This window comes from Patagioenas fasciata, chromosome 1, assembly GCF_037038585.1.
Source record: "Patagioenas fasciata isolate bPatFas1 chromosome 1, bPatFas1.hap1, whole genome shotgun sequence".
In the NCBI taxonomy this organism is placed as follows: Eukaryota; Metazoa; Chordata; class Aves; order Columbiformes; family Columbidae; genus Patagioenas; species Patagioenas fasciata.
This window is the reverse complement of record NC_092520.1, coordinates 154,320,425-154,342,504: the sequence shown is the minus strand read 5'-3', so window position 1 is coordinate 154,342,504 and position 22,080 is coordinate 154,320,425. Positions and strand designations below refer to the sequence as shown.

Sequence of the window (22,080 nt, the reverse complement as noted above, 5' to 3'; positions counted from 1 at the left end):
ATGAACTTTTGTCCTGCAGGATGTTTGTATTGTTGGACAACTGTCCTCTGTGTAAAACAGGGATAATTTAACTCTCCAAAAGTCCTTTATGGTTAGAGATCAAGAAGTATTCAGATATTGTCTCAATGAGATCCGCCTAAGTACTTAAGACAAAGCAATACAATTGGATCATCAGCTACCATAAATAAGCATCACCCATTCAAAGTCAGGCTAGTGACTTTAATTCGCACCTTCAATATCTGGTTGAAAGATGTTTTTGTTTCTTTTTGTTTGTTTGTTTCTGTTATAATATTAAAATCATTAAATGACCACTGGGCAGAAAGCAAAAGTGTCTACATTCAAAAGGCTCTTTTGCGTATTCAAAGATATGTAATGATTAATGGAGGCATGGAGACATGTATCGTACACTCATATTTAAGCAGAAAGACATTTTGAAATAGCTTCTCTTACCAAACAAAGTTAACATAACTGTTTCATCTGGTAGGAAAGTCTAAAAATACATTTAGGAAGCTTTTTTAAAAACGTCTGCTGTGACTTTTGCTCAATCTAGTGGGACATCTTGCTGGGACGTACTTTGCCATATACATGTGACATCTTAGCACACCTGTCCCTGTATAGTGTTTCAGCTTGCACACTTATGGTAAGAAACAAAGGAATCACGGGGCGCTTTTGAACAGGTAGATCAGCCACCTACTTAGACTGAACAGAGGTGGCATGGATGGATGAAGGAGCCTAATCAAAGTCCCTGTCATCTGACAAGAGATGCTGATAATCACCCAGCTCGAGACATATCGTTTCCTTCTCAACGTTGAGTGCAGAGTCCCTCTGGTGATGACTGAGGTAGAGCTGCTGGAAAAAACAGGTGGGCATACTGGGAAGATCCTCTCAGCTTTGCTTCAAGGTACCCCCATACCAGTGCTTCTGCAATTTGGCACATGCCAGGCACTGCTCTGCTGGGCTCACGGTCAGATTTCTCCTTACTAAGTGGCCTGACATGGTCTGTGCCCACTTCTGTTTCTGACCCCAGTAAAGATGTAACTTTGGAACAAGCTGCAGTAGCCTCATGTGCTTTGGGGGTGCCAGAGAAGCCAAAGAAACAGCACTTACACCTCCTTAAAGCAAAGCTTAAAGGGCAGACAGGTCACTACCTCTGACTTTCTTCTATAATTTGCTCTGCCTTCATGCTGCAAGTTCATCCTGTGTAACCTTACAGAGGTCTCGGTATGGTTGTCCCCAGCAAAAATCAGTGAGTTCGTCCAGTGCTTGGAACAACCACGCTCCAGTCTCAGATTGAACATCCAGTGCAGATAAACACGTATCAACTACAAATTCAGGATATTTTCCACAAATTGGGAGGGAAGGGGAGGATGGAGAAAGGTATTTACAGAGCTGACAGGCTCTGCCCCTTACTCTTTACATTTTAGTGTTTCCTCTGTTTGATCCTATCAGTCACCAAAAATACAGGGCTTCATATCTGGCCCTGCACTCTCCCCCCAGTCCTCTGCTTGGACCATCCCGTGAATTTTTTCTGCAGCTACCATCAACCACCACCTTCACACTAAGCTTGCTTGCCCTTTCTGTCACCTTAGGTCACCAGTATTAAAGACTTCTTACCTGCTCTCAGCCTTTTTTCACCTTCTTTATAATTTCTTCCCATTCTCCACATGCTGCTGTTCTCCATGCTGCACTCTTTCATTCATAGACCTTTTGTCCTGCATTCTCCTATCTGCTCCTGCCCTGGCATCCCAAATCCCAACTAAGCCATTCCAGTTGGTGTCTGCTATCCTTCACACAGCAGAACATCTCTAATAGGAACCCCACTGTCTGGCTAACTCTCTCCACTATAAACACATTGCTCCCCCATTCAGTTCTGTTCATTTCCTAGACTTACTACTCCAGCTCAAATCTCAGACTCACAGTCATAGCCACCTCTTTGCCACATCTGGCTCATTCCTCAGACCCTCCCATCTCCTCCAGCCCCCACTTCAGCTGTTACACAGGATTTCACCCAGTTCTTCCATGAGAAGAATGACAAACTGTGATCTTTCTCTTCCAGCAGCTTTGTCTTTTGTTTCCTCTTCTCCTCCTACAACTCCTTCCTCATTCTTCTCTCCCACAGATGAAAAACCTCCTATGCAACTCTCTTCCTTCATTTCTATTTGCCACTGAGCCAGTCTTATCCTGTCTCCTGAGTTTCCTTACAGACGCTCTCGTCCTCTTGTTCTTTCTTCTCCTTGACCTCTCACACCCCTTGGTCTTTTTATTCTCATAATGCAAGTACCATTCAATGTCTTTCCTCTTAAAGTATTCTCATTTTAAAACATTCTTTCATCTTAAAACATTTGTTTTCCTCTCTAAATACCATGTCCTTTTCTCTCCTCCCTTTCCTTACCAACCTCTCTGAATACGTCAGGTACAAAAACCGCCTGGCGCTCTCCCACCAGTTCAGTGCTGCCTCCTCTCCCTTGCAAGTGCTGCTGCCAAAGTCCCTGTTTAACGTACTGGGCAAATTTCAGCACAGTCTGAATGCTCTGTTCTCATCTGCTGCAGCATGTCAGCTGCCTTCAGTAGTCTCCTGTGTTGTTCCGGCCTGAAATGGTGTCTTTCTTCAGCTGCCATGACATCACTCGCTTCTCTTGCACCACCTTTGAATCTGCTCCTTTTGTATGTCCTCCAGAAGACTCTTTTCTTCTCCCAGTTCTGCTGGAAGTTCATGGGGATTTTCTCATTCTATAGTTTACTCCTTGGTAATTTCTATCACAAACATAGATTCCACTATCGTCTCCACGCAGCAGTTTTCACATTTGCTCCTCTAACACGGACTTGTCTCCCTATGTCCATACCCACAGTCTCTCTAATACTCCCTCACAGACATACCAATATCAACCTGAGCTTATCATAGCTAAAACAGAGTTTCTAATGTTCTTCTCTGTTCTTTACTATATGCTCTCTTCAGTAATTCTCATCTCTTTCCCATTCCTACTATTGCTTTCCTTGTTGTTCTGGTCAAAAACTGGAATAACATCTTCATCTCACTTCTCTAAGTCCATAGATCCAGGGGATGTCTAAGGTTTCCATATTCTTTCTCCATCCACGCTCTCATTAGTTCATGCCTTTATTACAACAATATTTCTTTTTCTGACCTTTACAAATGTGATCTTGCCCTCCATGTATCCATTCAGGATGCTGCTAGAAATATCATTTTCCTAACACATCACTCTGACCATGTCATTCCTCTTAGCAGTTATAGAATGCTGTCCCCATATCTCTCTCATTAGTGTAATCTACTTGTCTTCATTAAGGAAATGCCAGCTTCTTCCTACAGCCAAGCAAAGAGGTCAATCCCCATCACCTACTTATAAATTTTTCAAGCACACACGACCCATGATTTTTCTGGTACCATCCCTCAATCTTTGAAACACCATCTTATAAACATGTGCACCTCTTATTCATTATCCTTCTTCACAACTCTTTTAGGAATCCCACATTTCATGGTGCTTACAGAAATGTGGTTAGCCTACTGGTGCTTTTAAAATGCTGCTGGACACGTTGAGCATAATTACCTTGTCATCTCCTTGTACTCTCTCATAAGGCTGCATATTTAAAGTGCAGCAACATGTCAAAAGGACGACGGCGTTTTTCTAATTCATGATTTCTGATTCATGATTAAGGCTCATAAATCCTACTGTAGAACTCTAACTGGTATTAATAATAATGAACAAAATCCCTATTATGCGGCTACTGAGCTGAGGTACAAGAGATTAAATCACTTGCCTCAGGTCATGAAGAAAGGCTATGGCAGAGCTTGGACTGAGTTCTGGCTTTGTAAGCCCTGCCCTAACTGCAGTACTACCTTTCTTCCGTCTATCTTGGTAGCTATCTACAAAGGATTATGATTTCAGCAGGCTCAGCTGGGCAGTTGTGAATATTTATTTGTGGAAGAATTAGGCTTTATGAGAAAGAAAATGGGGAAATATCCATTTTATAGTCTGATTTCTCTCCTGCAGAGAAAATATGTTAGTTTATATTATTTTCTTTTTAAGTGGATTCTATTCTGAATGCTCTGTTAAATGCCCTTGTATTCCAGAATCCACATTATTTATTTATTTATTCCTTAAAAACTAAGAAACACCATCTTTCTTCTTTCATTTGCTCTTAAAGAGGTGACTATGTACTCAAGGGTTCCAGCAACACTTCCTTAGCAATGAGCCATTAAATAACTTACATTATAAATGATTGTCATTATTTTTGCAGAACCTACAAAACATAAAGCCTTTTTGTCATTTACTGGCTCTGCAATAGTTAATGAACTCATTCCACTCTTGAAGTTATTCTGAGTGCACAGAAAGACTTTTTCAATGAGAAAAAGCAATATTAGTATGGATTTTTATTACTGGAGATGACAAAATAGTTCAGATAATTTCCTCTCTATTTAAGTAAAAGAATCTTTCATATTTTTATTTTTACAGTTAAGAGAACATATTTGCAATCATATTAAATCTTTCCTCCACACTTGTTAAAAAGTTTTTAAGCAATCGTCACAAAGGATAAAAATGCTGAGATTTCTCAAAAGCATTCAGATGCTCAATTAAATGAACAGGAATTACGCATACAGTCCTGCAGGCAGCTCTGCAAACATCATTTTCTCTTGAGAAGGGCATGATCCTGTCAGTTTTACTCAGGCAAAATTTCCATTTGTCTTCACCAGCAATTTTGCTTGAAAGCCAACAGCTTGATTGAAATTTGCCCTTTAAAACAGCATGAATAAAAACAGTTGCAGCTCTGTTAAATTACATGTATGTTCTTAGTATTTTTAGCAGATATATATTATCAAACTAATTATCTCAGATGTGTCAGAGGAACGTGTCAGGTTCTTATTACTTGTGGTAAAGACACTTTTAAATGAAATGCTATTTAAGTTTGATACAATTAAAATATTAAAATTACTTATTTAAAATATGATGGGCCAAATCCTCCTGGAACTCACACGCATGAAACACGAGTGATTTCATCCATTAAATGGTTTTAGAAGAGCATATCTTTGCTACATCTTAGAAACATGCAGTTATTTGACTTCCAATCTGCATCGGCAGACTAAGAATAATTATGGCTTTGAAAAATACCTGGGTAGCCTAAGATTCAACTCAAAAAATGTCTGCTGCTTAAATTTCACTGGTTCTCTCTGCAGAACTCTGCTGTGACAGGAGGGAGCACAGACCTTGCATTGGCCTTTCTATCCAGGGACAATTTTAACCTCAAAGGAAACACTAAAGGCCTGAACTTGCTGCATCACCATGTTCAATAAAACATTTACCGTTGACTCCACAGGATCAGAATCGAGCCTTCAAAAAGTCCTTTTCATAATGAGTAGATCTGGAGAACAGTTGGGATTTCAAACACATGTTTTAAACAAAGCATTTGGATTCTTTAATATATGAGGGATACATGAAAGAATGGCTGTCCTGATTTACCTGGCAAAACCATTGCATTTTAAAAGTCAAATCTACAGAATCACAAGGTATTGCAAGTGGTTTTATGGAAATAAATCTTTTTATTCCTAGAGATAGCTGCAAGTAGCCTCTCTTCAGCCTTTTCCAATTGTGCATAAATAATCCCTAGTGACGGCTGGAGTAGTCCTGTTAAGCCTTTCTTCCCCAGTTATGCCATGCGTCTGACAAACCAAAACAGAGAACGCTTTCATCCCAGAAATCTTGCATATTATTCAGGGTGGAGGTAGGCTGCACAGGAATTACTTGGTTTTTTTTTTTCAGTGGTGGCATGGGCTAAGTACACTTGCAATAAAATCTTTTAAAAATAGGATTTACTATGATTTCCACAGATCTTGGGGGAAGAAGGAAGGCAAAAGGGGGATTGAAATAATAAGGTCATTGTAAATTTTTTTTTAATAAAATTGGATTCCAGCGGCAGGCAGCAAAGCCCCATCCTGACAGGTTTAACTGGCAGCCTTCCAAAAGTGAGATGAAAGTTCCTCTGAGTAGTAATTGTCTAAATGGAACAGACTCTGGTTATTGAGCAACTTCTTCCTTTACTTTATTGTACCTTTAGAATTAAATTATGTAATTATTTTTTTTCCTTTCTTATTTTCCTCTTCACTAGTGCAGGAAGCATCTGAGCAATGTTCCCCTAGGATGCACACAGAGTCTGTGGCTTCCAGGTTGTTTATTTTTCTGGGCCACTATGAGTCCATATACAAGGAGTTGTGAGCTGCTGGTTGCCAAAACAGGATATAAACTCAGTCTTCTCCTGGCCATGAATGGACACTTACCTGCATTTTAACTCTCTGCTTGCTTAGTGGTGGAGGTGGTTGGTTCACTGGGATCTTTTGGTTGGGTGAGGGAATGTTGCTTTTGCAAAAAACTCAGCAGTACACTGGCAAACAGTGGATTAAATAGGATATAGGTACCATCTCGAGGGAGGTGATTCTGCCCCTCTGCTCCACTCTGGTGAGACCCCACCTGGAGTCCTGTGTCCAGCTCTGGAGCCCTAAGCACGGGAAAGACATGGACCTGTTGGAAAGGGGCCAGAGGAGACCACAGAAATGATCAGAGAGCTGGAACAGCTTTGCTGTGAGGACAGGCTGAGAGAGTTGGGGTTGTTCAGCCTGGAGAAGAGAAGGCTCTGGGGAGACCTTATTGCAGCCTTTCAGAGCTTAAAAGGGGCCTATGAGAAAGATAGGGACAGACATTTTCGCAGGGCCTGTTGTGATAGGACAAGGGGTAATGGCTTTAAACTAAAAGAGGGGAGATTCAGGCTAGACATGAGGAAGACATTTTTTGCAATGAGGGTGGTGAAACCCTGTCCCAGGTTGCCCAGAGAGGCGGTAGATGCCCCATCCCTGGAGACATTCAAGGCCAGGCTGGATGGGGCTCTGAGCAACCTGATGTAGTTGAAGATGTCCCTGCTCATGGCAGAGGGGTTGGACTAGATGACCTTTGAAGGTCCCTTCCAACCCAAACTATTCTATGATTCTATATTCAAAGGGAAGTTAAACAACAGGGCTATTTCTTCACAGAAAGGGTTGTCAGGCATTGGAACAGGCTGCCCAAGGAAGTGGTTGAGTTATCATCCCTGAAGGTGTTTAAAAGATGCTTAGATGAGGTTCTTAGGGACATGGTTTAGAGGTGGACTTGACAGTGCCAGGTTAATTGTTGGACTCAATGATCTTAAAGGCCTTTTCCAACCAAAATGATTCTATTATTCTATGATCCTGTGATTCTATTTAATTCAGGGAGCAGACTGGACAGACACCTGGGAATCTGAAAAGTATTGTGCTGAACAAACCAAGAGCCAGCAATTCCTAACTCTGTGAGTCTTTAGGGATTAGGAGTGAATCTGTGGTCCTGAGATGCTACAAAACTTGATAGTATGCAAAAGCAGAATCAGAAGCCCAGCTTTGTTAGTTCTTTCTTTTTGACTGGTCTCTCTCTACAGGAGTGCTTTTCCTCAGTCCAAGCAGCCCATTCACAAGAAGAAGGATTATTCATGTAAGTAAAAGTTAGCAAAACTGGGCCCTGGGTTTGGATGTTTAATTCAAATAATTTCTTTATTGAGTATAATTTCTGTAGCTTCTGGTTTTATTTTTTTTTCACTCGTGACAACGAAGAGAACAAATTCAGTGCCTAATTTTGATACAGCTTTAGAATGTTTTTCAGGCCTTTGGTCTCATGCCTGTATGCCTCTCCTTGAGTATGATTACTTGCAACAGCCTGCTTTAATTCATTGCCTATTCATCTGATTATATTATTTTGAAATATGCACTCGGGTTCTGTGGAAATATGAAAAAAGGGATAGAAGAAATATAAATAGGTCTAGTGTGTAGTGTCTATTACATCTATCCATAAGAAATCTGAAGTAACATCTCCAGTTTTTCTAGCAAAATCCAACATAAAGGTTTTGATTTTTTTGCTAGAAAGAGAAAACTAATAAATACAGAATAGAATTACAGAAGTGATCTGGCCTATTCAGAAACAGAACTGTTTTTTAAAATCACTGGCATCTGAATACTGTCAAGTACCATAGGGCCTGATCCTGCCATAAGCCGCTGCCTATAGCTTGTATTAATTTCAGCAGAGTTCATAAGCAGAATAACTGCAGGGTATTTGCAAAGCCAGTTAGGCTCTTAATGACCATTTTTCGTTATCCTTTGATAGATAAACCTACCATTCTCTATACTGGAAGTTTTGCCTAGGGAAAAATGTAGGATCTGTCTCAAAATAAACGGATCACTTAGATTCTGTACAGCTTAACAGAAAAAAAAAAAAACAAACACCACCTTAATAGCATTTACATTCAATTACATATAGCATCGAACACAATATTTGGGGCTAGAACTTGCATTAGATTATCCAGTTGAGGAAGAAGTGTGCTAGATTAAATTAACAACTGGCAGAGGAAAGAGAGTGAAAGGCCTATGTACCAATACCATCCTCTTTTATATGGTATTTGGCCTGAAGCTCATACAGAGAGAGAGTTCATCTGTGCAGGGACACGTACCCCACTCAGGGTATTTCATTACTACAGGTAGAGAACATCTGCAGCTCTTCACACCCACCCAAACACCCACCGCTGCAACCTCTAACTCCAGATGAGCATCTGCCATGGAAGAAAAACTAGGAAAGCAAGGTGGTGCTGTCAGGTTAAACCTAGAATACTTGGCTCATTTTGAACTCCTAGCTGTTCTCAACATTGGACAGCAATGGCAAATGTACTTATTCCATTTTCATCATATAGTTGCAGATCGTAAAGAAAGAGTCTGGCAGCTGGCCTTAGGTGGGAACAGGGACACTAGCTGAGTACCCATGTAAAGCTGGCTCCTAATTCAGTGATTCCAGCATACAAGGAGTTTTAACAGATGAGTATTTTACATTAGTTTTTTGTAAGGGAGGAGTAAAATCTGTTAGTTCTTTTTTGTCTAACAAAACAAACTAGGCAAGCAATCCTGTAATATCTCCAGTTGTGTTTCTGAGGAAGACAAAAACTTTATTTTATCAAATTGCCATTAAACTTGCTTTTCTATGTTTTAATCTGGAGGTGCCAAAGGAACACACCTCTATAGCATTAGTGCTAATGTGTGTGATTCTTCTTCATGGCTCAGAGGCATAGCATAGGCAGATTGTCACTTCAAAAAGACCATTAAATTAATTGTAATACTTGTATTCAGTATTATGAGTCTCCCTCCCTTAACATTTCTCTCAATGTGCAATGAAGTTTGTTAAATGTATGCCCAAAACCTTCAAAGAAGGCAAAGAGTCACACACACCAATATTTGCGCATACCTCCCTTGTGTGCACGATTTGCACTTCTGCCCTTGGGACAGGGACTCTGCGAAGTGGCTACCTGGCAATCTGCAGACACATATGTCCAGGAATATGTGTGCAGGAATGCATGCTGTACCTGAGCCTGGGAATCCCTTGGTACCAGCTGAATGCTCTGTATTTACAGGTATTTCACCACATACACACTCATTCACACACTCACATACACACGGACAAACACAAATTACAGCTGGATCTTACATAGACCATCTTCTCCTGCGTGTAACCACCTCAGCCTGAGTTGCCACATTTTCTCTATGGTTAACAGCAGAGCTGCCCTTACACATAACCCAGTGCCTGGCAATTTCAGCAGTTTCTGGCAGGAGAAATGGACGTTCCTGAACCCAGGACAAGGCAGGAGGTAAAAGATGAACGAGTCTCACCTATTTCAAGATTAAAAATCTCTCTAATAACTGAAACTCCTTTTGCCAAAGGTGAGCTCTGGTGACATGTTCGCCTGCTGTCAAGGTTGAATTTCTTTGTTTATGCCCCAAGCACAGCGAGCACACGTGGCAGAGTGATCCAGTCTTCCACAGACAGCCCAGCCCTCACCTAGACAGGGAAGAGGAGCCCTCCCTCAGCTCCAAAACCAGAAGGAGGGTACCAGGGTGCTGACAGGTTTGTACATGTTCACCTGTCCATTACAAATGGGACTGTAGCCACCAATTTGTTTCATAGTGATCATTAAATAGCAACCAGACATTAAGGACCACTAGCAACACAGACAAAATCCCAACTAGCGATCTTGGTTCCCTGCTACACCACCTGTGTGTGCTGTCTCAGGGCAAGTCCATACCATGCTACTCACCTCTACTGCTCACTTTTAAAACATACTGAACAAAATGTATACATTGGCAAACATATGTGAGAGTATATCCCTCATGAATAATTAGCTTTAAGCTATAATTCTGCTTGCAATGTCTGAAGAGGAAATTAACGCAGGCTATCAAGGGAGATTGGAACAGAGAACACACTCAGAAAACAAATATTTTTAAAGATTGCATGGTGTAAGAAGCAGTGATTTCACTGTGATGGAAAGAAACAGCTGGGGAATCAGCGACAGAAGAACCATGGGAGGGAAATGTTATCTTGTTGTATGGAGTAAACATGCTGTGGGTAGCAAGGATGCTGTCATCTTTTACTGAAACCTTCATCAGCCTACAAAAATATACATCTTTTGCAGACAGGATGTTTAGGTGGCGTTTTATACATATCTCCTCTTCCTGTACTTCAGATCAAAGACATATTTGAGGCAAACTGACCATCACCTTGAACTGGTACCTTGGGTGAAAAAAAGAATGACCAAAAGGCAAGAGAAAACATAGCATAAAAATGCTACAGGCAGACAGATGCATCTCCACCCAAAGAGAAAATTATTCCTTTCTAACACTCCTAATAAATTCATGTAATGTTTTGTAGACATTGAAGATATTCCAAAACACAGCTCAGTGTAAACAGCAAGCTGGGTTTCCTCCTGCTCTTTAGCATTTCTCTTTGTTTACTCTCCATTTGAGTATAGAAAAAACCTACATGTGAGCACTGCAAATGGTTTATTTTGGGACTGATGGGGCATCCAGTAAGGGAATGATGAAATACAGACATATGTAGCCTCCAATATAAGAATTTTTACTTTATTTGAGTCATCAGGGTCAAACAAAATCAAAAAAAAAAAAAATCCAATGTCTGCTTTATTAATACCTCTTATTTGTATACGGAAAACAATCTGATACCATGGAGATGGGCAGACTATATTAAGCTTAGAGAGACATTCTGGGGTGTGTCTGCTCTCACCCCCACTGCCTTCTTGCTCCCAAACCCCACACCTCAGCAGTAGAGACCCTGTGGGAAACTGCCCTGGCAATGCTTGAGGAAGTGATGCCCAGCCAGGCCAGTTCACCCATCGCAAAAGTAGGTGCTTGGCTAGAGATGCTACCCCCCCATCTGTGAGCCCGAATGGCTCTGCTCAGACTCTGCTCAGCTCAGGAGTGCCTGGCACATTCATTTGGCAAAAAACAGCACTTACCTTTGGCAATCAGCTCCTCCAGCTCTTGGTCGAATCCTTGTCGGTGGCATTTCCTCCAGAGCCCCATGTTGGTGGAGTTGTACTGTCTGTTGCACTCGTCGACTGCACTCATAGCAAAGATCTGCCTCCTGTTTCTTGCCAAGAGGAGTTTCCCTTCCCAGCGGTCCAACCTAGACCTGCTGGCCCTGAGAGGCAGGTTGTTGTTGGAGTTATAAATGAAGCCAGGATCATTTCTTTTAGTGGTGATGCTCTTGCACCTCTCTCTGTGCTTCCTGGCATCAGTTTCGTACCAATGGTCAGAGCAGATCGCCACAGCCAGCATGCCCAAGGCACACAGAGCTAAAGAGAGGCCAGCATACAGCAGTAACCTTCCAGCAGCCATACCTCAGCTTCACAGAAACACCATGGACATCTTCACAACAGGCAAAGCCCTTGAGCGTGAGACCACGCAAAAAACCTCCAGAGCGGCTGCTACGTGTCACTTGGCAGAGACTGCCTCAAACATCCCCAACTCCCGTGGCTCACATCCACGCTGCGGAGGGATGCTGAGAGCTCTACAAAGTTCTGCCCCGGGGGCAGTCCTGGAGTCTCATCTGCCTCTTCTCCTCTGTGGAGGAGACCTGGTGAGGAGAAATACAGCCTTCCACCTTGAACGGGAGCAAGCCAGCAACACACCTATACAAAGATGTCCTGCTCCCTCACCACGAGCACCCAGGCAACGGGGACTGAAGGGATATATCCCCCCTGAAGAGATCTGAAAGCTATGGCTGTTTGATCAGTTCATTAATCTCTTTCAATCTGGCCAGCTCAGAGATCCAGAAGAGATGGCTTTCAGATCAGCAGGCTCACCACAGCATCATCACAGGACAGAAAAGTTCAACAGCTAGAGATCTCCCGCTTGCAAGGGACCAGTTATCCCGGTTTCAGGACTGGGTGACTTGCCTTTTCTTTGTCACTGGCTCAGCAAGAGAGCATCATCGTCTGGACGGTCGATTGCTTGCTTGGGTTTAAAGCAGGGTCGAAAGGGAGGGAGCAAGAGGGGGCAGCAATCTGTTGTTGCTGCTGCTGCTGGTTTAAATCGTGGCTAAAATACAACCTCCCCGGCTGGAACTGGAACCGCGGGCACACACCGATCTCTCCCTTAGCAGACTTCGCTGACAGTCACTGACATCTTGGCTTCGGAAACACCTCGGCTCCTCTCCTCCAGTCTTCCCATTCACTCGCCTGCTTTTGTCGTCTGCGCTGTCGCCCAGGCAGCCGAACGCCACGATCGTTTCCCCGCAGCAAGCCCAGCAGCGCTTCGCCTCTGCCTGCGCGGCGGCCTCCCCGCTCCCGGGCCCGGGGAGAGGCGGCGGGGGAGCAGCCGCAGCCCCGGCAGGACCCGCCGCCGCCGACCGCGCACCTCCCGCTAGGCAGCACCGGCAGCAGTCCGAGACCCCAGCATCGTTTTTCCACGCATTCTTCCCCCTCCCCGTCCCCCCGTCCCCTTCCGCTGGTATCTGAGGAGCTTCCTTCGATCTCCGGCGCTGGGATGTGTTGTTGCACAGTTTTCCTAACACGGCGGCACGTTAGCCATCTGCAAGATGAAGGCGGGCAGGGCTTACGGCGGGCTGAAAGGATGCTAAGGAATGGGGAAGGGAGAGAGGTCGGGGGAAAATCAAACCAAAACAAACCAGGGAGGGGTGAGGGAAAACAAAACAAAACAAAACAAAAAAAAAAAAAAAAAAAAAGAAAAGAAAAAAGCTACACACCTTAGACTGGGAGAAGAACGCAGCCTCTAACTGTTGTCAACAGCTTTCAGGCTGCACCATTTCTCTGCCATATGGCCTGATCTCCAAGTCAGAGCTGAGATTTTTAGCTCAGAAGCTTCATAGGAATCATATCCCCAGCATCAGCAGCTACATATTCAGGCATGTTGTTTGTTGTTTGGTTTGGTTTTGGTTTTTTTGTTGGGTTTTTTTTTTCTTTTCCTCCTTAAATTTACACTCCCTTTCTCTCTAATGGGAATAACTCACCTATCTCGTAGAGATCAAGCACAACAGAAGGTGAGCTGGAGTCCCCAAGCCTTAGAAATCTCATTTCACTGTTTTTAATTCAAATAAGAGAGAATCCAATCTTCTGTACACCTGGGAATCTTTCCTTGTTCAAACACCGAGCCCTGCAGCCTTGGCTAAAGCCTACAGACAGAGAATACAGAGCGCTGAGCCAAAAGCCAGTGATGTCACCCATGCAACGTGAGACTCATTTCTTATTTCTCTAGCCTCCTTAAAGACAAACTGCACCACTTCCCAGGCAGCAAATGTCAAAGCCTTACTTTCTTAAGAGGGGAAAATGTAAAATCTGGATTTAACTGGATCCTGCTCACTTGTGGTCACAAGCCCTTATATCATGCGAACCAGATCCAAGACAACCAGAGCTGTTTCTTACTGCACCAAAAAAATCCCAACCTACTACATCACACAAAGCATGAGCTTGAAAATAACCCCAAATTCAGGACCTAGATTCTGTATGATCCAGAAATCTGAGGCCTCCAGACTCTGAATGATACTGTTCAAGAAGGAAATAATCACAGTCATGTCCCTTTCATCAAAAAGCTCTAGATCCTGGCACATCCTGGTCAGTGGGTACCACAGCACCCTGGAGCTGGCAGAGGGACCCAGTTAGCCCCATCCAAAATCTGGCTCCCACACACCAGTGACCTCACAGTATGAACAGCAAACATGGTCACTCCTGTTGTGTTAAAAAGTCCACAGCCCCAAAGCCTCTCCAGAGATGAGTGCTGCAAAAGTCTACATACACACTGGGTCCTACCAGCTTTTGGCCCCTGAAGCTCAAGCTGTATCATATGACTAGAAAATAATCACAGCCTTTATTGGAAGTCCTGGCCTGCTGATAGGTCTTGGCCCCAAGAGGGGAGTGCTGGGATTTTGCTGGCTTTTAACCATAGCCACACAAATTGTACTTGTTCCAGTGGGAAGAGAAGAAGGGGGACATGGTAGCTCTTCGGGTATCAGAAATACATACCTGGATTTTCTTGAGAAATACAGCTGCATCAGAAAAAAACACATGGCTGGATCTTACCAGGTTTTGGCCTCAAACCAAATTGTATCATCAAAAAAAGGCAAGATGTCTCCTTCCATTTTAGTTGGCAAAAACAGGTTCCAAGTCAGCTGGGATTTTCAGCTATGGAAAGGCATCTCTCCATTAAACCATTTTTAGTTTGAAAAGTACTGTATTGTCTAACCCACTTGTATGATTGTGAATCTCACAAAGGAAAGTCAGTTGTCCAAACCATAGACATTGCAATCATCTGCATCCGCTGGAACAGCTCTATTGCAAAACTTCAATGTTTTGTTATTAACTGTGTCTAGAAAGTTTTAAATAAATTTACTGAAACAAAACACTGGTTAATTTTTTTTTAGCGTTAACTTCCCTTCGTTGTTCATAAAAAAGGCAAATATTTAAGGATCTAAGGGGTTTGTTTAAATAGTTAAGCACAGGTGGATCCACTTCTATAACTGGATTTTGCAAGCAACTACATGTCAGTACATAAAAAAATGAAATTTTATAGTGGGCTTGGAGCAGCCATACTTGTCATCTGTTCTGAGACAGAATTTAGAGATTTGTGGTCAAAAAGCTTCTGGCTCCTATAAGAAGATGGTGAACAGGTTTCTTGTGTTGCAGCCCACACAGAGACGAGAGTGCACCTGGATTTCTTCATCAGTTTTTAGCGTCAAGTCCCAAGCTGAAGGATGAGAACATGGAACAAGCCTAATTTTACCAAACGTGGATTGATGGATTTTTGATTTAAGCACAAAAGTCTGCTACGTTTATTCTCTATTTAGATTGAACTGGAAGACAGGACTGTCTAAACTATTCTCTATTTAGACAGATCTGGAAGACTGGGGGCAAGAACAAAATGAAAGATTCAGCTATCAGAGCTGTTTTTCTCATGATATTGGCCAAAGATACATTAGGGGACAGGAAAACCAGATAATGTAAAAATACGTACATTTCTTTTCTAGTTAAACATTAGGATTACAGTCCAAAGACCCAAGATTTGGTTGGATCGAGGCAGGTTCAGGTGCCAGGTGTTTCCATCACACTCCAAGGCAGTAAGAGAGTTTCATACCTGGAGAAGCCAAACTTGTTCCCTCCTCTCATTCTTAAACATGGGTTTAAAAATTGGAATGCAGCTCCAGGTTTTATCTTTTTCTCTGAAAAGGCATTTCAGTGGCAGTTTTTATACATTTTTTTAACTTGCATTGTAGCTTTATCAGATGGCAATCTATATGCTCCTGCAAGTCACCTTAGATATATAAATGTAGGAGAAAATGCTGGATTCCAGATGAGCTCCAGTTTAACTCTTAGAATTAAACATTTCTCTCCCTCATCATCATCATCATCATCCCCTTTTTTCCCAGAGGGGCAGATTATTGCTTGTTGAAGGCATTAGGAACCTTTCCTCTGTCTCTTGCCAGGATTATTATAGACAGCCCCTTCGCAGCACCAACAGATCATTATTAAATTCTCTTCCTCCCACCCCACCCCCGCCTCGCTGCAGGGGGGGAAAAACAATCCTTGTCGATCTTGAGACGAATGTAAGCTGGGAGAAAGGCATTATAAAAAAAAGAACTCACGCACACCTGGGAACATTACGTGGAAACCGGTCCCTTCTGTGAATTAAGGGCATCTTGGCAAAGGGAGGTAATTCACGGGTCTTAAATGAACTGGGAAGTGAAAATGCAGTTTTAGTAAAGGACTGAAAGCTGAGGTTTTCCTTTCTGCGGGTTACGATTTCAGCGATCCAGAGGGAAAGTTAAAGCACATGGGTGCGCAGGAAAAATGTCTGAAGACACAGGACAGAGACACAGAGCCCAGCGTGTCTGTTCAGAGCAAATTCCTTGTCACAAGCCATGCGCTGCCTGCCAGACATCGCCATGGATGGTATTGTATGGACAGGGCTGGCTCCTCTCCATTCCCTCCCAGGATTGTTTCTGCTTTCCTTAGCATCCTCCAGCTCCCCTTGCCTGCTGCCTTTCAAGAAAGCATCAGATACCAAAGCAAAGAGAGCGCCTGTACCGAGGTACGCACAGGCTGTGGGGTTAGAGACAGGCAGGGCATAGTTAATGGCAACCAATTGCAATTTTGCAGTTTGCTTTTGTTCGGGTTGGGGTTTTTTGCGTGTTTGGGGGCTTTTTTTGTGTTTTGTTTTGGTTTGTTTTTTTTTTACAATAAAATCACCTCCACCATATTTTTCTTCTCCCCCTTTTTTTTTTTTTTCTTTTAAAGAAAAAGAGTTCAGTGCCATCTAGTGGGGGAGGGGATTGAGCAAGTCAATGCACTTCCCAGTGCTAGGGAAACGTGCCGCTAACTCAGTTTATTCAACAGGGAGAGATGATACTCACTATTTCCCTTCTGTCTTCATGATCTTCGTTTCCCAAGAGGTGATATTTAATTTACGTGGACTCCAAATTTCATATCTTGTAATGAACCATCTACTGAAGCCAAAGGAACTCGTACTGATGTTGTATTACTTGCAGTAGCACTGGCCCTGGAGGCAGTTCACTGCTCTAATTACAGGATTTCAAACACAAGACAGCAATCAAACCAAACACAGATATAACAAATTATATCTAGTAATATTTGTTATCATTCCAATACACCTCGGATACTGGTGTGGCTGAATTCTCAGCATGCCAGCCCTTCTACTAACACAGACATAAAAGATGTTGCCTATCCCATAAAAGCATTTTCTGATGACTCCCACAAACACTTGACCTGTCAGTCAAACAGACTTTGGGGAGTTCTGGTGACTCATGAACCAAGCAGAGGCTCTATAAAGGAAGATCTGGACTACAGCATACCTCATAAAAGTTTGTCATCTAAAACCTGGGCATCCAAACCAATTGTTAATGTTGCTTCTATTTTTTTTTTTTTTTAATAGAGAAAGGAATATTCAGAGGGAAACACCATCCAGCTGCATAAACACGAGCTAGACATACACACAGTCATACGCACACAGATTAGGGAGGCAGCTATGTACACACCTGTGTTTAGCTGTGTACACACCAGTTATCTAGCTGCACACACCAGCACGTAGCTGGATGACTTCTGCCCTCCCTCTGCCAATGCCCAAAAGGGATTTGTTTTGCTCTCTCTAAAAAAAAACCCAAACCAAAACCAAAAACAACCACCAAAAACCCCAAACAAACAACAACAACAACAAAACAACAACAAAAAACCCCACCACATTTGGATTGCAAAGTCAAGCAAGTCAGTGAATGCCAGATTTAAGATCACCCATGCAACATTAATTTACCCTTACGCAAACACATTATGATACAATCTTTAATTACATGATTTTTGTTTCCATGGGTCTCCTGCTTTTTCAGCGCAAAGGAGGGATGTTGCTCACTTAATGAGCACTATTCAAATTTTCTCCTATCCTTATCATCCAATGTGTGGTGCATGTACTATTTACTGCAGAGCATCCAGATCTCGCATTGAATACAGAATGATTAATTTCCTCATGGACTTTTCTATAGTGGTGTTCTCATTGTAGTGTTTGAGTTGTGTTGGTTTTAATTTTACAAACATCAATGAATTTATCTTCAGAGTTCCCTGCTGAAGAACAGAGATAAAAGCCTGTATTTTCAAACATGTCAGTGTATTTTGGGTGCTCGGTTAATGAAGCTTAGAACGAAAACTTTGCGAGTGCTTAGCATTTTCCTTCCTCAGAGAACAGTTCCCAGTCACCTTGGTCCTAGACACAGCAGGCAGTGTTTCCACAGATTAATTCACGGGTGACTGAAAGTGGACACACAGAAAATGGGGACCACACGGATGGTAGTTGGGAAGAATGTAATTTCTTTGACTCACCCAGGTTCATAATAGCAACTCTCAAAAAGGGTGAAATAAAATCCAATTTTTAATTTCAATTCAATTGCCTTAACCGTGTGACCATGATTCTTCCTACCTGTATTTGTTTGCTAGGCTCACTACATAACACCCAAGCTCTTCACCAAGCTGCCATCTCAGGACTATAGAGTCCTATTTCAACCACCATGTACCACAAACAGAAACAGAGTTTGTGTAGAAACTAGGATCTGATCATGTGTCTTACTTCATGAACACAAGACACATGCAAATGGCAATTCATGGGCAATTTTTATTCTGGTGTTTTCTCAGAGTCTTGATTTAGTGACCTGAAGTCGTGATGAACAAGACAAGCATGGAGGCAGAATTAATCAGGGGGTCAGGAGCTGGGATGGAGTGTAGCATCAAAATAACAGATCTGGTTTGGGAGGAAGCAAAATGAATTGCTGGGCAGAAAGCAGGAAGACGTATAGGTGAGCAGTCTTACATCACCTTTTTTAATAAAGCTGAGGGAATGACCAATGCTAAATCACCTCACACAGAGACAGGTAAAAAGGTAAAAGACAGTACTCAACTAAAAAGAACCACACTATAATGTTGTTTTCCCAAAGACAAAACCAAACAAACAAAATCGACAACAACAAAACCCACAAAAACACAAAACAAACAAACAAAAAACACACACAGAAAACCCAATCAAACAAAAAAACAACCTGAGGACTTTTCACTGAAACTGCTTCCTCCTTTGAAAACCTATCCTTTATTATCAAGCTGTTGACCTATTACCAAACTGTCAAAAACACATCAATTGTTATCAACCTAAGGCTACACTATGGACACAGCTAACTATGTATGATAACCACTGCTTCTTATCAGAACATCTCCAAGAATATTTTAAAGCTCAGGCTTTTTCAAAGTAAATCATAATTAAACTTTCCCCCAAAACAGATCAAAGTAGACATCATGCTTGGAAAATGTCAGCTCAAGCAGTTGAAGTTTAGCAAAGCTATAAGCTACTGAAAACAAGGCCTGGAAGGCAAACTTAGTCAACTGCAGACAATATCCCTGCACCCCCTTCACACAGGCTGAGTGTTTAGAGGTACTGTGATAAACTGCAGAATTACTTGCAACTTATCACTCTACCTTGAAGGTGTTGCCATGGGTTCTACCTTTTTCGACCAGGCGCTAAGATCTAAACATGTACCACGCTCACGGGTGAGCACTAAAGGGACTCTCATAATCCAGCCTTGTCCCTGTCTGTGTTGAGTCCTGAGTAAATACTCAAGCTCTTCTAATGTCAGAGGAGCATTAAGAAAAGATTTAAGAAACAGAAAAGACCTAAGTTGCACACGTGTAAGTGTCTGTTGAAAGAAAAGCGTTCTGCTGGGCTGGGAGACAACTCAGCCAAAGCATACAGGCAATCTTTAGCCCTCGGGTCTCTTTCATCTTTCATCAAATTCATCTCCCACAATAGACAACATACCTTAGCCCTTGTTTTCGCAAGCTGAGATTGAGCTTCATTCTGGTGCACTCTGTAATCACAGCAGCCACTTTGTTACACCTCCTGCTTATCGTCTTGCCAACTTGGTAGTCAACATCTTCATACTCTACAGTAGGGGTGTCAAACTTATTTTGACCTGGGGCCACATCAGCCTTGTGGTTACCTTCAAAGGGCCGAATGTAATTTTAGGACTGTATAAATGTAAGAGTAGTTGCATTAATACAGTCCTAATATTACATTCGGCCCTTTGAAGGCAACTGTGAGGCTGATGTGACCCCCAGTGAAATTTAGTTTGATACCCCTGCTCTACGGCTTCTCCTCTGAGTTGGACTCAGTTTCACACGAACTCTCTCCCACAGACCTGTTTCCCCAAATGCCTTGCTAAGAGGATTGCTGTGTCACACAAGGCCCCCTGTGCTTCCCCTAGTTTACCTTATGGATACAACAAGCCCAGCCTCCCACCCTAAATCCTGCTGCGGGAAAAAGCCATTGCCTGCTGCAGTGATGAAGGTGACATTGCTCTGAACGCAGGAGTTACATAGCAAGGTTACTTGCTGCCTGAAGCCAGTTACAAAGGGAAGATGGCTCTCCAACATCCCCATCATTGAGCTCAGCTGAAAACAGAAGACTTTATTTCTCATTAAAATTCATAGATCTTGTGACTTTTTATAGAAATAGTGAGAAGAATCCAGGATGGCAGAGATATTAGGGCCAAAGAGTACTGACTCAGAGCAAAAACTCATTCTGGCTGCCAATAATAAGCATATTTTGTAATAAGTGACTTTTATTCTTAAAGTCACATCTAAAACATTGATCTTCAATATATTCAAGCCTGAATAATTCTGATTTTGCTGTAGTGCACCAATATTTAGTTCATATAGGCAGTCTTATATGAAGGTGCATCTGTAGTACCACTAGATTGTTTGATGTAGCAAGTCACACTGCACAACCTTCACTAAGCTTTTAACAGATTTCAGAACTTGTTGCTCATTCCTGGGGAGATTTATGGACATGGGTTCTATCAATCAGCAGTGTTTTATGAACTAATCCACTGAAAGACAGAGCCACAGTCCTTGCAGACCAATAACATGGTCTTTGATAATGCATGTATCACATCTGTGATTGGCTCACAGTTGCGAATTCAATTTTGTTGTTTCTTTTAATCATAAAAGAACAACGAGGATTAGTTAAAAATCAGAATTAATAAATCATAATAAATCATCACAGAAAGAACTGGGGAGAAAACCAGTAAGCAAATACAAAAATAGCTTAGAAAAACTGCTTAGAAAAACTGTATTCCCTAAAAACACTCAATTTTTGAAAATAACTCAGAAGTAAAACCTCAATCTTTATGTATTTCATTTGGCTGTGAAGTCCTAGCAGAGTAGATTCATTTAAAATAAAAAAAAATTTTAAAAAAGTATATACATATACATTGTATGTCTCTGTAAAAGCAGATAATGTCTAGGATGATAAACTCTCTATTTAGACATAACTACACTGCTATCTTCAATAGTTTTGCATTTACTTCTTCTCATTTATTATCACTAACAATATTTGCATGAAAATGAAGCGTCTGGTTCTTCAGAGTTCATTCATTTGTGCAATTCATTTCCCCACCTGAAACTTTAGCACTGTGATATGGCAATTGGTTGTTGAGGAATTGATTAGGTCACAAAGAGAGGATTAGAATTCCATGTGGGAAACAAACAGCAGGAAGAGATGAATGCCTAAGCAAGAAGACTTAGTTTCCATGCAATTGCCCTTGCTTTGTTAGCCTTAACAAACAGTAAAGGAAAGAAATCCATACCTCTCAGCAGAATTGCTACCAGTACTCATTTTCTAAGAGATGGCAGCTGCTTCTTAAGGACTATTCTTCTTCTGTCAACACTGAGTTGAAAACACAACAGCAATTAGTTTCACATGCCATTGTTATTTTTCAATGACAATTGCAATCCAATATATTATGACTCTAAATTTTATACATAAAATGAAGCGTTTACAGAAACCTACAGCTTGATGTTTTGATGAAGATGCTTACAGTACAGTAAATGGACGAAAACTTCGTAGGTACATTGTGTTTGTGGGAAATGCCTGTTTGGAGTGTCCAGCCAGGCCTGTGAATTGCGTTCCTCCCCACACATCTGATTTCACAGAATCACAGGATCACAGAATGTTAGGGATTGGAAGAAACCTCGAAAGATCATCTAGTCCAATCCCTCAGCCAGAGCAGGAACACCTAGATGAGGTTACACAGGAAGGTTTTGATTTAGGACCAGAGTGATCTCTGTAGCCCTGTATTCAAGAGGATTTATGGTTGGAGACCCCAGGCAGCAGCTGAT

General features: G+C 42.0%; 1 protein-coding gene across 5 annotated transcripts in view; it reads right to left on the bottom strand.

Moving 5' to 3' along the window:
- Nucleotides 1-13,593, bottom strand: part of TMEM178B (transmembrane protein 178B) — a 234,828-nt gene extending 221,235 nt beyond the window's left edge. Inside the window, exons 1-2 of one of the 5 annotated variants that reach the window (XM_065844344.2) lie at nucleotides 13,110-13,593; nucleotides 11,359-12,979 (exon numbers count right to left, since the gene is read on the bottom strand). In XM_065844344.2, the coding sequence (XP_065700416.1) occupies nucleotides 11,359-11,740 (382 nt within the window). In that variant the 5' untranslated portion in view covers nucleotides 11,741-12,979; nucleotides 13,110-13,593. Of the gene's footprint in view, nucleotides 1-11,358 lie in introns of all 5 variants that reach the window. The other 4 variants (XM_071798440.1, XM_065844353.2, XM_071798458.1 and 1 more) reach the window with 4 other exon arrangements.
- Between the last annotated feature and the right edge of the window lie 8,487 nt (nucleotides 13,594-22,080).